This window comes from Notechis scutatus, chromosome 6, assembly GCF_049901735.1.
Source record: "Notechis scutatus isolate UNSWTSFEM ecotype Mainland chromosome 6, rNotScu1.2, whole genome shotgun sequence".
Classification (NCBI taxonomy): domain Eukaryota; kingdom Metazoa; phylum Chordata; class Lepidosauria; order Squamata; family Elapidae; genus Notechis; species Notechis scutatus.
The window spans coordinates 31,626,979-31,645,064 of record NC_142014.1 but is presented as its reverse complement, the minus strand read 5'-3'; the positions used below and the strand labels follow the sequence as shown (position 1 = coordinate 31,645,064).

The 18,086-nt window shown below is 42.7% G+C and overlaps 1 protein-coding gene across 1 annotated transcript in view; it reads right to left on the bottom strand.

The window, feature by feature from the left end:
* Window positions 1-18,086, bottom strand: part of ITPR2 (inositol 1,4,5-trisphosphate receptor type 2) — a 143,936-nt gene that overhangs the window by 30,383 nt on the left and 95,467 nt on the right. The window contains 6 exon segments of the mRNA XM_087967877.1: window positions 268-378; window positions 2,694-2,894; window positions 4,231-4,487; window positions 8,682-8,865; window positions 9,867-10,054; window positions 10,706-10,814. Of these exon segments, the coding sequence (XP_087824003.1) occupies window positions 268-378; window positions 2,694-2,894; window positions 4,231-4,487; window positions 8,682-8,865; window positions 9,867-10,054; window positions 10,706-10,814 (1,050 nt within the window).

Below are 18,086 nucleotides of genomic sequence, written 5' to 3'. Positions count from 1 at the left end.
ATCCAGGACACGTATATTTGCCTTCATTCATTCGAATATCCTTTTTATTGGTATATGGAATATACATTCGGATCATGTCTTTAGGACCAGCACAGTAGAAATTAGGGCAGCTGATCTTACTCTCCCAGGAACAGGCGAGGGCTCTGCACCTCTTCTCCTGACCATGGATGAGATTATCCCGTCCTTCTTCCATCTCTTAAGAGCAACAATGGGAACCCAGTGAGGTTAAGGCGACGGGGATAATGTTCACGGGGTAGAATTCCATACCTTCAACTGTAGCACTAGGTCCATCCGATATTTTCCAAGGGGATTGATATCATTTAGGATCAGCGCAATGATGATGTCGATGCCATTGGATTCATGGGTGGCTATACAAGTCTACAAAAGGCAAAGAAAGGAAGACATTTAAGATAACAACACATCCCTTGAGAGATTGTGTCCTTTCTCTTCCTCGTTCTTTGAAAGATGAATAATGGCCTAAAGGATTTTGTGTGGATCAGCAAATCCACGAGAAGGTCCTGTCGATTCATTTGTCATGCCATGCATGCTTCTACCAGGGAAAACATAGACAAGGATAGACAAAATACTCTGTGTATTGCACCACTGCAACCACTGTACAACTTTCCAGGGGGGAAAGTACACAATGGAGGGCCTGAACCAGTGGTATTCAGCTGGTTCGCACCGGTTCACATGAACCAGTAGCAAGGATTTGGCATGGATCGCCAAACCGATAATAAGTTCTGGCTGGCCACGCCCCTGACCTGGTTGCCAGGTCGCCACTGGCTCATTTGCCCTGCCCACCCAATGCTCTCTCACCCCACCCACCTGACGCTCGCCTCATAAGGTATTTCTTTTTTTCCCCTCCCGACAAAAGGAGGCCCAAAAAATGGCTGGGGGTGGCGGCTGCAAAACAGCAAAAAAAAAGAAGAAGAAGAAGAAGCCCCGCCCACCCAGTCACATGGCCGTGCCCACCTAGCCATGCTCACAGAACTGGTAGTAAAAAGTTTTGAATCCCACCACTGGACTGAACCAGTAACAAATCCTCATTTTCCTCAAAAGGTCATGCAAAAACCAAATACGGTTTTTGAAAAGCGCCCTTGGGACAGCCATGACCTGGATGATTGAGAATCTCCAATGATGGACAGGTATAAATTTTTGGCAAAGGAGGCAGGGACCTTAAACCCATGATATGAAACAGAAGAGAATATTGGCGGCTCAGGGTTGAACCATGAGGTCCTTGGTGCTCTGTGAGCTGGGTTACTTTCTTGCAGACGTTTCATTACCCAACTAGGTAACATCATCAGTGCTAGAAGGGAGGAGGGTTTGCTCTCTGTTTATATTCCAATCCTTTCAGTGTCATGCCCCTGTTGGAATCTGATTCCGAGAGGAGGGTCGAGCAGCTGACAGGAAGTGGGAGTGTGGCTCTGGTGGCTGTGGAAGAAACTGGGGAAGGGCACTGTCCAGCTGGCATTCAGAGGAAGACCCAGGCCCACCTCCTCATCCTAGGGCGCGCAGGGAGGAACGGAGAAGGGAGCAACGTGAGTTACGGGGGTTACAGGGGGAAAAAGGGCCCTGATTCCCTTCATTAGCTGCAGCTGGGAAAACAGTGCTTTAAAAAGGACATTTGTGCGCAGCACCTTGCTGTAAGCAAATCGTGAATTATCTTTGTTTCTCAAGTCTTATCTGGGTTCTGGCATTCTCCCAAATGTGTGTGTTTCATTATCTTTTGAAGTCTGCAATTCCTTATCCTGCCCTGTCTCGTTGGTTGCTGCAGTGTGGTTTGTGTTGGTTTTCATTTATCATTTAGATGTACTGTGGATTCGGACTGAATTTCTTCCCTTTACAAATTGTTCTTTCTCCAGCCGAGGATAACTGGACATTGGGGGCCAAGTTGGAGGCATTAAAGGGACTTTACCTACTTTTGTGACTTTGTTGCTTTCGTGCCACGCCCCTTTGGGTCATCACAGTTTGTGGGAGTGTTGTTTTCTTCTTTCGGGAACCTTGGTTAGGCTGTTCACTATTTGTTTGTCCATGGAGATTCTCAGAAATCCAAGTTGCTTCAGTTCTGACTGAGAACCGAAGAAGCTTCTTGGATGAGAAGCGAAACAACTTCAAGGAAAAACAAAGGAAGCCCAGTTGCCTATGGAAAAAGCACCCTTGAGATTGCTATTTGGTTGTTTGTCTGAGTAGTTAGATGGTGGTTGGATGGTATAGAACACACACTGTTCCAGCACTGATGATGTTGCGTAGTTGGGTAATGAAACGTCTTCAGGAAGCAACCAAGCTCAGAGAGTTCCAAGGACCACACAAGCCATGATTAACATCCAATCCACTGGAACAGGGGGTCTTCAAACTTGACAGCTTTAAGACTTGTGGACTTCAACTCCCAGAAATCCTCCTCCAGTCATGTTAACTCAGGAATTCTGGGAATTGAAGTCCACAAGTCTTAAACTTGCCAAGTTTGAAGACCCTTGCACTGGAACATATGGGAGGAGGGAGGGAATAGATCTCATCCCTGGACTGAATCCAGACCCCAACCCTTGTTCTAAAAACATATGCAAGTATTGGGGCTCTAAATGAGCAATAGAAGAATTTCCACATTGACCACAATTTCCATAATAGAAAGTCTAAGTTTTCAACCACAGGTTATTATTCACATTCAGTTCAGATTCTTCCCGAGGAGGTAAACCTACCTGATTTTCATGGCAGGGTCCTTGGCAGTACTCAGTCAAACTTTCAAGGGTTTGATTTACCAAAGCTACATTTTTTTCTTTGATGTATAGGCCCAGAAGGCCTAGCCCGCCAGTGGTACTTCCGCAAATACAATCCAAAAACTGAAGTGTCTCGCAAACTAGGTTGTAGTTGCTCTTGTTGTTCTGGTTTCTTAAAAAGTTCTGGAAAAAGAAGAGAAAACAAACCCTTGTACAAACCGATGAAAAGCAGACAAGGGTTCAAATTGGAGGTAATGCTAAGCCACGGGTTGAAAGACTTCACTATTATTACAATTCTGAGTGGATGTATCATACTTTTAACTCAGTTTGAACTCAACTGTCAGGGTTCCGACGGATGCCCTAATTAATTCATGAGCCTCAAGCCAAGTTTCAAAAGAAATCCAACTATTTATTAGGAGCAACATGTCAGCACTACTTTTCCCAAGTGCAGTCGGCTCTGCCCCATTTAATTCACTGCCCACTTATGACCCTGTTTCTCCCCTCCTCCCAGAGTATGTCATAAATCACATTCTCCAACTGAAGCACTTTCTCAGGCTGTACAAAACACACCTCTCCAGCTGGCTCTAGTAGCCTGAGACACAATCTGGAGAAAGGTATGCGTGGAATGTGCTTCTGGTCACAGCAACCAAGCTGCTCCATCAGTCCTCCTCCCCCGCCCCACCTGTGGCAACTTGAGAGCAGGCCAGGAATGCTTTACAAGTTGACGCCAACATCTTTTTGGTAATGTGAGGACCAAAACTAGATGCTGTATTCCAGGTGTGGCCTTACTAAGACTGTATAAAGTGGTGATAACACTTCACGTCATTTTGATTCTATGCCTCCATTGATACAACCAAGGTGTTGTGGTTCGCCGGCAGCCGGTGCAGCTGGCAGCCGAATCGGACAGTGGGGAAGAACGGGGACCAGTCTGGGAGTCTGGAGAGGACTCAGACAAGGGTCCTGCATCCAATGCAGAGATGGGGCCAGGACCATCTGGGAGTGGTGTGCTGACTCCAGAGCCTCCGGAATCTGGCAGTAGCGAGGAAGAGGAACAAGGGGAGCCTGTTCCCAGTGCGTGTGTGCGCAGAGCTGCTAGAAGGCGAGAGCAGTTGAAACAAAAGGGGCGACTTGAGAGTAAGGCTGGGAGGTGATTGCCCCTCTCATAAGGGATAAAAGTCAGGCCAAGATGATGATACCTTTTCAGGAAGCAAAGTCATTCATTTGGTTCAGATTCATTCTTGAAGCTCTTTGTACTTTGGTTGGTTTCTTTTCTAGTTCATTTGACACTTTTGACACTTTGTTATTGGCAGCACTTCACAGGGAAGAAAGGTGGGTGCTTATCTCGAGGGACTTTTTGAGATTCATTACCAGCTGGGAATGAAAATAATTCCCAGCATTGCAATAAAACAAGACTTGTTTTTAAAGTAAGTGTGTGCGTAATTATGGTTTATGAAACCTGGGTCAGAACACAAGGATTATGTTAGCTTTAATTCTAAAATACACCACAATAATACTCTACCTGAAGTTCTCGATTGTGATTCTCACATAACAATTGGAGAAACCTCAAAATGGGTTGCATGATCACAATGGCTGGACTCATGGTCATTTCTTCAGACGATTTTTCATCTGCACATCCCGCCTCTGATCCTGGACCCATGAGGTCTGTTTCTGGGTCCATCTCTCTGCGGTACACACAGTAAGCTTTGGACGTTGCAGTGGAGGCTTCCGCCAGTTGTCCTTTCATGCTTTCCTTCAGGTAGAGGTTGGAATCTCTAACTGTAGAGAAGCGAAAAGCAACATGATTGCCATTCAATCTGCCCCATAAGGAGCATGATGGGGTTTTCTCTGTCCATCCTTTGAGTCCATTGTGATTCCTGGTGATTTAGGTTAGATTGAGGGTAGATTAAATTAACATTGAAACACTTGGAGGTTTTTCTATGTTCTCAGGATCACAGGGTCACATAAATCCTTCCACCTGGAGGACTGAGAACCACTACGGCCTTTTAGCTGTACAATTTGGGATGAACACCCTTTGAATGGTGTGGGAGTAAGAATGGATTTCCAGAGGAAAAATTGCATAGTACAGGAACCATTTGCACTACTCAGATGGCCCTGAGGATAAAGATAAACCTCCAAGTGGCCTCAATGACCCTCTAAATGGATGCAAATGACCAGCTGTCTGCAAGGAATATAAATCCTTCTTTTCCCCAGTATCCTGCCAGAGCTGAAGAAGTTTCTTGGATGAGAAGCAAAACATCTTACCAAAAGGAAAAACAAGAAAGTCCAGTTGCCTCTTGAAAAAAAGCACCTTTGGGACACATGAATGTGTACTTCATATACTGTAGAAGGAAAGGTAGACAGTGGAGGTGGAGTCAAGAGAGCAATCAGCCTAGAATCATTACATTCCCACAAACGGTCTAAGTTCAACCCCTCTTGAATTCCATTGGCTCTTATCAAGCCACCATTCAGTGCTGACCCTTAGCTGACTAGATCCTTGTATGTAAGCCTGTTCTGACCCTGGTTCCAAGGAAACAAACACAAGACAAAGGTAACAGCACAAACTTTTAATGATTCTTTATGAATTCCGTTCCTTCACGGGTAAAAGGCTGCTTCAGACCAATTAGCTCCGATAAGAAAGAGTCTTTCAAGGTTTGGCAAGGCTGCCGAGAATACCAGATAATGTTACTAAGCAATAATTCCAACACAAAGAGTCTCCAAACACCAACTCAGATATTTCTAATGTCCACCAGACTCGAGTGTAAAACTTCTTTGCCTTCTGCAAAAAACTGCAGTTTCTCAGCTGGCTTTTATCTCCTCAGAGAGGGGCCATTACCTTGCAGCCTTACTCCTGAGTCGCCCGTGCTGCTGCAGCTGCTCTTTCCTTCAAGCAGGCCCGTGCGCATGCACGCTGGGCACGGGCTCCTCGGGGGCCTCTTCATCATTGCTGCCAGCCTCCACAATCTCCAAAAGCAGCATTCCACTCCCTGATGGCCCTGGCCCCATCCCTGCATCACACACAAGCTCCTTATCTGAGCCCTCCCTCTCCAAGACCTCAGTCGTCCACACCTGCTGCCGGCGAACCACAACAAAGCCTGAGCAATAAATCATCTGAACTGGAACTTAACAGTTGGAGCCTGTTAAGCAGTTGGAGCCTGTCTTTGCGCCTCACAAATACTTGGCTTTACGCAGTCTGAAAACTATTGTTGGTGGCACAATCTCTGGACCCATCAATCCTGGGAGAAGTAAGTGCTGCTTGAGGTTATGACAGGTAAATGCAACTTTCATGCTTCAGTAAACCTTTTGTGATCAAATCAAATTCACTGCTCAACCCTGGTGCCTGACCGCGGCCGTATGACATCCATCATGGCTCCAACAACTTGGCTCCAACAACAGTTAAAAAAATGGGCTTCACACAGAGAGCGTTTATTCCAGGAAAGTTCCAGAACAATTCTTATTTATTATTCCTAATAATAACAACCAAATAAATAGAGGTGGTCCCAGGGGTGGAATTAAAAGAATCCCAGCAACCGGTTCGCTGCCCAGTTGCTGGGTGGGCATGGCCATGGTGGGCATGGCCTACCAGAACTTCCGGGAGGGCCATTTTTTTGCCTTCCCCAGGGGCTTCCCTTGGGCCCCTGGGAGGGTGAAAACAGCTTCCCCTGAGCTCTGGAAGTCCTCCGGAAGCTGGAAACAGGCCCATTTCTGGACTTCCAGAAGGTCTGTTTTTCCCCCTTCCAGAGCTTCCGCGCAGACCCTGCACTTACTGTGATGACTCGGGGCGTGACACAAAAATAACAAAGTCATGAAAGTAGAATAAATTCCCTTTAATGCCTCCAACCTGGCCCCCAATGTCCAATTATCCTCGGGTGGAGATCAAACTCTTCCAAAAACAGTCTACAAAGGAAAGAAATGCAGTCTGAACCCAAAGTAAAGATAATTAGAAATTTAAAAAAAACCAACACAAACCACACTGAAGTAATTAACACGGCAGGCCAGGATGATAAATTGCGGACTTCCACAAGATAACACAGCAACCACAGTTGGGAGGATGCCAAATAAGGATGCCCAGATAAGCCTCAACAAAGATAATGCACGCTTTGCTTCCACCACTTATATGCCGTTCTCCCAGCTGCAACTAATGAAAGGGATCAGGGCCTTCTTCTCTCTCATAAGCCACGTTGCTCCCTTCTCCGTTCCTCCCTGGGTGCCGTAGGATGAAGAGGGGGTGGGCTTGGGTTTTCCTCTGAATGCCCAGCTGGACTGTGCCGTTTCCCCGTTTCTTCCACAGCCACCGGAGCTACACTCCCGCTCCTTGTCAGCTGCTCAATCTCCCCCTCAGAATCAGACTCCAATGAGGCTATGACACTTACCTACATCAAAAATGGGCCACGTGGAGACTCCTGGGAGGGGAGGGATGGGTGGGGCCAGCTGGTCGGTTGAAATACCAGTTTGGCGAACCAGATGAAAACTTAACGTTCGGTTCACCCAAACCGGTCCAAACCAGTAGAATTGCACCCCTGTATAGTCCTTAACTTACAACAGTTCATTTGGTTCATTCAAAGTTACAATGGCAATGAAAAATATGACGTGACCTTCTTTCACACTTACGACCATGGTTGCATGATCAAAATATAGATGCTTGGCAGCTGACTCCTATTTATGATGGTCGCAGCGTCCTGTGATCCCCTTTTGTGACCTGCTGACCAGCAAAGTTGATGGGGAAGCCAAATTCTCTTAACAGTTGTGTGACTAACTTAACATCTGCAATGATTCACTTAACAATGGTGGCAAGAGAAGTCATAAAGTGGGGGGAAAGTCACTCAACAAATATCTCACTTAGCAACATAAATTTGGGGCTTGATTGTGGATGAGGACTACCTGCAGACAAATTAATTACATCATAATCAAAATGATAAATGAATAAATTGAGTTGTTTCTGTTTTTAATTACCGATTGTATTTTGTTTTGTTCCTATTTATTTTAAACTGTTGGCTGCTTAGAGTCATGTGTATGAGAAGGCTGCCATACTGGAATTATACAAAAGAGATAAAATATTTAATCCTGCATATAATAACAGCAACAAGATTAGCACTTGCATAACATTGGAAAGGAGATTCTATGCTGACAGATAGTTTAATTATCCAAAAGATCTTCGACTGCGCAGAAATGGACAAACTTTCATTAGAATTAAAAGAGAAGGATGACTCAGTTTACTATAAAGTATGGGAAAATTGTGCCATTAGATAAATGATAGAATTAAGCAATTAAATAAATAAGGAATGTATAATTTAGAAAGACAGGACACGGACACGGACACACACACACACACACACACACGAACAAATAGGAGTATAAAATACGCACCTGGAATAACAATTGAAATGTAAGCACTGTCAAAATGGATTGTAACATGCATAACACCCTCATTTTAAATATTTGTATTGTATTTTGTATTTTAATGTTTTAATTTTTCAATAAAGGTTACAAAAAGAGAGAGAGAGAGAGTAAATGAACAAAAGAATGAATGAATGAACAAATGAAGGAATGAATGAACAAATGAACAAACGAATGAACGGATGAATGAACAAATGAATGAACGAATTAATGAATGAATTAATGAACGAATTAATCAACAAATGAACGAATGAATGAACGAATGAACAAACGAATGAATGAATTCTATAACAGTAGAATTGTACTTCGATGTATTTCATTTTACCATAGGCTATCTTGAAGTCCTAAGAAGTACAATAGTGATTTAGGAAAACCTTTATTTATTAATTAGATTTTTATACTCAGGTAGTATATATACATATATATCAGTCCAGGCCACGCTAAATCACAAGTGCTCTTATTCCTGTTTTTTGTTTTTTTTGTTTTGTTTTTTTTACCAAAATCTGTTTTTCTTCTAACTGCCCTGAAACCAGCTTATGGCAAGAAATATCCCCCCCCTTTCCCCCCCCCCTTTACCTCTCTTCTTTGGAGCTGACACAGTCACGTCGCTTTCCTCATCTTTCTTTTTGCTGCTCAGATCAATCGTGTTCACCGTCACCGTGGAGCGAATTTCCAGTTGGGCCGTTTTCATCCGATCATACAAAACTTTAAAAAACTTTTCGGACTTTTTCCGCTCGTTTAATTGTTGATAAAAGGAATACTAAAGAGGGGGGAAAAAATACAACAGAAAACGAAGTAGGGGTTTATTTCTACAGGGCTCCAGAAAGACAATGGATTTTTGACACATTAAAATTGCTAATTCACAATTTGTACTCGTACGTAACCTGGTATTTGATCAAATTCCCTGCTTTTTCTTCCAAATTTAAATCCTAATCATTCGGGTATCAATTTTTGTGAAGTAGTTCAGATGCGAGGCATCCCTAAAACCTCCGACCTTATTGTGACATCACAATAAGGTGTGTCCTCGACTTATGACCACAATCGAGCCCAAAATGGATGTTGCTAAGTGAGACGGTGGTTCAGTGAGCTTTGCTGCGCTTTACAACTTTTCTTGCCACCATTGTTAAAGGAATCCCAGCAGTTCTTAAGTGAGTCATGCGGTTCTTAAGTGAATCTGGCTTTCCCATGGACTCTGCATATCGCAAAATGGGATCACGTGATGATAATTCACAATTTGCTCCCAACAGCTTGCTGCGTGCAGCTTCCCTTTTTAAACACTGTGTTCCCAGGTGTGGCTAATGAAGGGAATCAGGGCCCTTTCATCCCCCATAAGTCACACAACTCTCATTGCTCCCTTCTCTGTTCCTCCCTGCATGCCCTAGGATGAAGAGTGGGTGGGCCTGGGTCTTCCTCTAAATTCCCTCTCCCTTGTTCTACCTCACCCCTGCTCTGCCCAGCCAGACTTTGTCCTTCCCCGTTTCTTCCACAGCCAACGGAGCCACACTCCCACTCCCTGTCAGCTGCTCAGCCTCCCCCTCGGAATCAGATTCCAACAGGGGCATGACATCCACAAATCACACACTACATACTTACAAAAGCTGGCCACAACAGTTCTTTTGATATAAAATGCCATTACGATACCGGCTATAATATTTTTAGTTATTTTCCTTATTGTTCTCAACCCTGTTCCTGTTTCCTTCTTTGCCTTAGGAAATTCGAGGGTTAAAATTGGCTGGAAAATATTAAGGTACCAAAATGCACCTGGATTTGGGTATTTCCTCCTTCCAGCAATGCAATGCCAAGCAAGATGGCCTCCGAGAAGATCCGGTCGTTTTTGGTGCTAACGATGACATCGGTGACCAGTTCTGAAGCCCCTTCTTTGTCCAAGAGACACTGAATGTCATGCATGGATGCCCCAGACTTGTCCACATCTTGTCCTGAGAAGGTGCCTGAAATTAATCGGTTTAATTGACAATTGGGGCAGTAACATCTCAGTTAAGGATTGTCTCATTTCCTCTCCTCTTATTTCTTAAATTGTAATGTCTTGTCTTGTTATTCCGTCCCATCCCATCCCATCCCCTCTTCTCTTTCTCTTCTCTCCTCTTCTTCTCTTCTCTTCTTTCCTCTTGTTGTCTTCTCTTCTCTCCTTTCTTCTCCTCTCCTCTGTTTTCCTCTCCTCTCCTCCTCTTCTCTTCTCTCTTCTTCTCTTCTCTTCTCTCCTCTCTTCTCTCTCTCTCTCTCCTCTCTTCTTCTTCTCTTCTCTTCTCTTCTCTTCTCTTCTCTTCTCTCCTCTTCTCTTCTCTCCTCTCCTCTCGTCTTTTCTCTTACCTTTCCTCTCCTCTCCTCTCCTCTCCTCTCCTCTCCTCTCCTCCTGTCCTGTCCTATCCTATCAGATCCCTGTCTCCTGGTGATTGGCCCAAGATCACCCAGCTGGCTTTCATGCCTAAGGCAGGACTAGAATTCCCTGTCTCCTGCTTTCTAGTCTGATGCCTTAACCACTAGACCAAACGACAGTTCCCACAAATATATTCCCATGAACTACACTAGGGGGAAAAACCCAAAGAGCTGTTCTACCTCCAGATGTTTTAAACCCTGTTTACCTCCACTTTGCAGGGGTTTGCCATAGCTGCCAGACAGTGGACCGTTGATGTTCCCTCCATAGTCTCCTTTAAAATAGCGGTTGAGAAGTATTTTCCTCAGGTTGCTCCCCTTTAATAAGGTCAAAACAAAGAGTAAGAATTAAAGAGAGTGGTAAATGTATTCCTAGGTATTTTATTTTCAAGTCTGCAATGCATTGCAAAACACTACTCCTCTATTGTAATTCTAAAAGAAACTGCATGATTTCTATTCTATTCTATTCTATTCTATTCTATTCTATTCTATTCTATTCTATTCTATTCTATTCTATTCTATTCTTATTCCTTATTCTATTCTATTTTATTCTATTCTACTTTACTCTCTCTTCTCTTCCACAATTCTATTCCATTCCATTCCATTCCATTCCATTCCATTCTATGCTCTCTCTTCTCTTCCATAATTCTACCGTGTTTCTCATATAATAAGCCTGGGTCTTATTTTTTTTTTGAGCCCCGAAAAAATGGCTAGGCCGTCTTTTTGGGGGTGACTTAATCCCCCCCCCTTTGCATCTTCGGGCAGGCGCGGCTTGGATGTTGACCTCGGTGTTGGTGGGGCACTTCATATCGGGTCAACGCAGTCAGCACCATATCCGGGTGTGCAACAAAAGTACTTCCTAATGACAAGCCCCCACCATTCCCCACATTTTGCATGTTTTAATATAGGCCTTAATTTGGGGGGGGGCTTAATTTCATTTCATGCCTATAAAACATGCTGGGACTTCCTATTGGGGAGGCCGTATTGTTGGAGAAACAGGGTATTCTATTCTATTCTATTCTATTCTATTCTATTCTATTCTATTCTATTCTATTCTATTCTATTCTATTCTATTCTAAACTAATCAAGGAGAGAAGCAACTTAGAACTAAGGAGAAATTTCCTGATAGAACAATTAATCAGTCGAACAGTTTGCCATCAGAAGTTATGGGTGCTCCGTCACTGGAGGTTTTAAAGAAGAGATTGTCTGAAGTGATATAGGGTTTTTTGCCTGAGAAGGGGGTTGGACTATAAGACCTCCAAGGTCCCTTCCAACTCTGTTATTCTATAAACTCTACTCTATACTCTAATCTACTCTACTCTATTCTAATTTATGTGGCCATGTCCTATAGATGCAGCATAACTCAGAAGAGTTTGCATAGGATCTAAGAAGTTGCAAACAGTCAGTGTACAAGGCAGTTCGCTAAACAAGGATTCCCTATATCCCACCCAACATTTCAAGGTTAAAATTAGCCAAGTAGAGAAGCAGAAAAAGGATCCATCGTGGCTAAATTTCTGATTGAATTTTGAAATGTCCCTTCTTGGAATTCAAGAGCGCCTGCAATTGAAGCTCTACAGACATCATCACAATCTATTTCAAAACCAGGGTGATACACAAACCAGTTAACAACACTGTTATTCACATTAAACGAGCATGTGGTTCTTCCCATCCGGTGTTCCCCTGTAAGGACTTTATAGCTTTCAAAAGTATAACTAATCTGGAATGTAAATAGCACCCAGCTGACTCCCAATCCTTCAGCAATGACAATACAGCATATAGTAGGCTTTGAAGCAGCAGCATAATAAAGGCCTTATTGTAAAGCGTTAGTAAGACTCTTTTGTTGAACAATAGCAACAAGGAGATAAAAACAAAACCCACGAGAGAACAACAGGAATTTGTAAATGTCCAGCTGGTTTGCTGTGATCCTTTCTTCTGGAGGAGTATAACTAACAGCAGGTTCTTTCTACTCCCTGAATTGAAATTCAGGAAACACCCGTCGGCTGCAAGGAACTTGTGCAAGTCATCTGAATTTATCTGAAAACCCATGTGACGCACGTGTGTGCATTAAAAAAAGAACAACAACACACCCACCTACAAAGCCCACCTGTATTCCCAGGTATTGGTCTAGGGGACTGCCTCATATCCCTTGCCACTCCATCTGCACTCTTAACATGCCTTGAAAGCCAACAATGGCCTCCCGCCCAGGGAAGCAGGTGGGCAGCTGGAGAGTGGATGGCGTGAAGGCTACCTGCCTTGCAGAAGAGAATTTGATCAACCTTGGTGTGGAGGGGGAGCAGTGGAGGAGGAAGAAACAGAAAGAAGAGAGAAAGAAACAGAGAAAAGAAAGAAAGAAAGAAAGAAAGAAAGAAAGAAAGAAAGAAAGAAAGAAAGAAAGAAAGAAAGAAAGAAAGAAAGAAAGAAAGAAAGAAGGAAGAAGAAGGAAGAAGGAAGAAAGAAAGAAAGAAAGAAAGAAAGAAAGAAAGAAAGAATGAATAAGGAAGGAGGAAGGGAAGGAAAGAAAGAAAGAAAAAGGATGGAAATAGTGAGGGAAGAAGGGAGGGAAGAAAAGAAGGAAAGAAAGAAAGAAATAGGAAGGAAGGAAGGAAATAGTGAGGGAAGGAGGGAGGGAAGGAAAGAAGAAAAGAAAGAAGGAAAGAAAGAAGGAAGGAAAGAAAGTGAGGGAAGGAGGGAGGGAAGGAAAGAAGGAAAGAAAGTAAAAAGAAAGAAAGAGAGAGGAAGGAAGGAAAGAAAAAAGAAGGAAGGAAATAGTGAGGGAAGGAGGAAGAGAAGGAAAGAAGAAAAGAAAGAAGAAAGGAAATACTGAGGGAAGGAAAGAAGGAAAGAGAAAGAAAGAAAGAAAGAAGAAAGAAAAAAGAAAGAAAGAAAGAAAGAAAGAAAGAAAGAAAGAAAGAAAGAAAGAAAGAAAGAAAGAAAGAAAGAGAGAGAGGGAGGGAGGGAGGGAGGGAGGGAGGGATATAGGAAAGGATGGAATGAAGGAAGGAAAGAGAGAAAGAAGAAAGAGAAAAAGGAAAAAAGAAAGAAGGAAAGAAAGAAAAGAAAAAAGAAAGAAAGAAGAGAAAGGAAGGAAGGAAAGAGAGGGAGGGAGGAAGAGGGAGGGAGGAAAGTAGGAAGGAAAGAAAGAAGGAAAAAAGAAAGAAGAAAGAGAGAAGAACAAAAAAGAAGGAAGGCAAAGGAAGAAAGAGAAAGAAAAAGAAAGAGAAAGGAGGAAGGAAGGAAGGAAGATAAACAAGGGGAACCGAAGGGAGCCGTTTCTGTTTTTGTCCAGCCAGTTGCATAACACCTTTCCATTTCCCCCTTGCGGGCGCCACAATGATGTACATATCAGCTATGCCAAACGCCCCCCCCACCTTCCTCTCTACCCTGCTTGGAATGCCAACCGGCAATTTCCCAGCTGGTACATGATGGCCTCCTCCGCTAACCGTCCCCTTGGCTTTCCAGCCCTCCCCCCCCTCACCAGGTGGGCAGCTTAAGTCATGCAGCCTCACGGCTCATTCAGAAAATGTTGAATTTCAGGGCCAGGCGCTCGGCCAGCCACGTCAGGCGGCTCCTCCGCAGAAGCCCGTGCCAGACGCTTGCCAGAGAGTTACACAACGGCGGGCTGTTGCCGGCTGCGAGCGCCGCAGTCTCTGAACACCCTCTGACGAGCTGTTGCACCCCGCTGCCTCTCAGCTGCACCCGCACATGGACGGCCACATGCCAGGGGAGTGGGGGCCCACAACGCACCACCAGAGACTCTGACCCCATCCAGGCAGGTGCACGGTTGCGAGGAGCAAGGATGCACAGGGGGACAAAATAACCAGAAATATTTGATTTAAGTTAAACATGTACACAATGCTATAAAAACCCAAACAAGCAACAGGCTGGCTAAGAACTGGAGGGTCGCTTCCATCCCCAGTTCCTCCTTTTAGGGGATGGATGCTTCAAGGGCATTCCCGGACAGGTAGTCCTCGACATACAATGGTCTATTTTTAATGGCCATTGGCAGTCCCTAATGAAGGATTGTACCCCACAAAGCAGTTGAGAGATGCGATTTTGCAAGAATTGGGAGACTCAACTTTCTATTCAAAGCGTATCGCATGGCTTTTGCCAAATACAATTAATCTTTTTAAATATTAACTAGGCCTGGCTAGTCTAGGGAAGAGAAGGACCAAGGGAGACATGAGAGCAGCCTTCCAATATTTGAGGGGCTGCCCCAGAGAGGAGGAAGGGGGTCAAGCTATTTTGCAAGGCACCTGAAGGCCAGACAAGGAACAATGGATGGAAACAGAACAAGGAGAGATTCAACCTGGAAAGAAGGAGACATTTCCTGACAGGGAGAACAATCAACCCAGGGAACAGAAGTTGCCTTCAGAAGTTGTGGGAGCTTCGTCCCTGGAGGCTTTCAAGAAGAGACTGGGCTGCCATCTGTCAGAAATGGTGTAGTGTCTCCTGCTTGGCTGGGGGTTTGGGGGTTTGGGCTAGATGACCTACAAGGTCCCTTCCAATTCTGTTAATTTCAGAATCTAGCTTTAATGGCACACTGATTTTAAATACATTTGCTGTTAGGGCCACTCATATATGGTATTCAGCTTTGTTCGGGTATTTTCCCACGTCATTATAGTTGTGCTTTTAAAGTTGAACACAATACAGAAGCCTGATGATGGCAGATGAGATTCTGCCGAAACGTTGCTACAACTTTAAAAGCACAACTATAATGACGTGGGAAAATACCCTAACAAAGCTGAATACCATACATGTAAGTACCCGCGAAAACTTAAGAAAACAAATATATATGTGTGTGTATATACACACACACATACACACACACCACAACCAAATTTGGAAGGAAAAGAAAAAAACTGTTAATTCTCTTGTAGAATTGCAGTAGAGTTGCCAAGCTGAGGACAAAACCTAGACTTGTTGACATAAGCAACGCCAGTTAAGCTCCAAATTTCCTTTTTTTTTTTTTTAACATACCGAAGAGTGAAAAAGTCTCCAGGGTTTGTGTCAACAACATGTGAACGTCTCAAAGCTGAAGGCCAGAATACCTGCAGATATATGGAATGGCAATTTTGGGAAGATCTGAAGAAGATGCTGCCTTAAGGACCGGTTCAGGTGACCTAGCAAAGCCTTCAGCCTTCAGCTTCAGAGAAAGAAGCTCAAGAAGATGCCTGTCTAATTTCTTGAGCTGTAAAGGAGAGGGGTGAGAATTGTGTTTACAAGGTTGATGTCAGCCTCACAGGGTAAACCAGTCAGGAATCCTAACAAGATGGGTATATCTAGTTTAATGGAAAGAAGGATAAGGGTTGACATGATAGCAGTCTTCCTATAGCTAAGGGGCTGCCCCAAAGAAGAGGGAGTCAAGCTATTCTCCAAAGCTGAAAGCAGGAGAAGAAGCAACGGATGGAAACTAACCAAGGAGAGAAGCAACCTGGAACTAAGGAGAATTTCCTGAAGACAATGAACCAGTGGAACATTATGTTAAGATTTCCCATCATTTGAAAGTGTGGAATTTACGGCGGGTTGAACTTATGGGAAAGTAAATATTACCTGAAGGCCAGACAAGGAATAATGGATGGAAGCTGATCAAGGAGAGATGCAACCTAGAAATAAGGAGAGATTTTTCTGACAGGGAGAACAATGAACCAGTGGAATTATTTGCCTCTAGAAGTTGTGGGTGCTCCATTACTGGAGGTTTTTAGGAAGAGATTGGACAATCCTTTGACTGAAATGGTATAGGGTCTCCTGCTTGAACAGAGTGTTGGACTAGAAGACTTCAAAGGTCCCCTCCAACTCTTCTATTCTATTCTGCTCTTCTCTATTCTATTCTATTCTATTCTATTCTATTCTATTCTATTCCATTCCATTCCATTCCATTCTTTTCTATTCTGCATTCTATTCTACTCTATTCTGTTCTATTCTGCATTCTATTTTACTCTATTCTTTTCTATTCTGCATTTTATTCTACTCTATTCTTTTCTATTCTGCATTCTATTCTATTCTATTCCATTCTTTTCTATTCTGCATTTTATTTCTACTCTATTCTTTTCTATTCTGCATTTTATTCTACTCTATTCTGTTCTATTCTGCATTTTATTCTACTCTATTCTGTTCTATTCTGCATTCTATTCTACTCTATTCTGTTCTATTCTGCATTCTATTCTATTCTATTCTATTCTATTCTACTCTATTCTTTTCTATTCTGCATTCTATTCTATTCAATTCCATTCTTTTCTATTCTGCATTCTATTCTACTCCATTCTGTTCTATTCTGCATTCTATTCTACTCTATTCTACTCTACTCTACTCTATTCTAAATAGAAATAGAAGTCATAAGTCAATGATTATTCTGTTATTCTGTTAAGGTGATTTTATTGAAAAGCTAGATTGACAGTATCTTGCAATCCTGCCTTGGGACTCTTCGGGAAGGGAGGAAGGAAATAAATGGAAATTCTCCCTTATGATTTTTCTTTTCTTTTCCACAAGACAGTTAATACAGCTTCAGAATGACAGTTCTGTGGACCTTCGGACACAAAGAGGAGGGGTTCAACCTATTTTCCAAAACACCAGAAGGCAAGACAAAAAGCAATGGATGGAAACTCATCAAGGAGAGAAGCAACCTGGAATTAAGGAGAAACTTCCTAACAGGGAGGACAATTAGCCAGCGCAACAGCTTGCCTTCAGAAGTTGTGGGTGCTCCATCATTGGAGGTGATTAAGAAGAGCCATTTGTCTGAAATGGAATAGGGTCACCTGCTTGAGCAGAGGGCTGGACTAGAAGACCTCCAAGGTCCCTTCCAACTCTATTCTGATTGATTGACTGAAAGATTTTGCAATCAAGTCCTAACCAGCCTCAACTCAACTCTGTTAGCTGTTGATCCTACTCAAAGTCAGTCAAGTGCTGCCATCTGGTGAGGCAACATGACAAACAGCATCGCATGTTATTTTGTGCAGTTTTTCCTGATTATGAATACCCAGGAGCTGTTTTTCTGTGAAAAAAACAATATTAAACTAAAATCTAAGGCTTCTCCTTCTGACGTGTCTTTTCATCACTTTCTCTTCTTCTCTACTTCTTTGTTCTTACCTCTTTCTTCCCATCCTGCCACCCTTATCCTTTTCCTTCAAAATTATAATCTGTCTATCTGGGATTAGAAGTATTTTAGTCTAGTTTTCATTCCATTCTATTCTGTTCTATTTTCTGTTCCATTTTCTATTCTATTCTATATTCTATTCTATTCTATTCCATATTTTCTATTCTTTCTATTAGACTTTATTCTATTCTATTCTATTCTATTCTATTCTATTCTATTCTATTCTATTCTATTCTTCATCCCAATATTCTATTCTATTCTATTCTATTCTATTCTATTAATTCTATACTATTCTAATCTTCATCCCAATATCTATTCTATTCTTTTTATTCTATTCTATTCATTCTATTCTTTTTTTTAATTCTATTCTATTCATTCTATTCCTTCTATTCTATTCTTTATTCCAATATCTATTCTGTTCTGTTCTATTCTATTCTTATTATATTCTTCATTCCAATATTTATTCTATTTTATTCTATTCTATTCTATTCTATTCTATT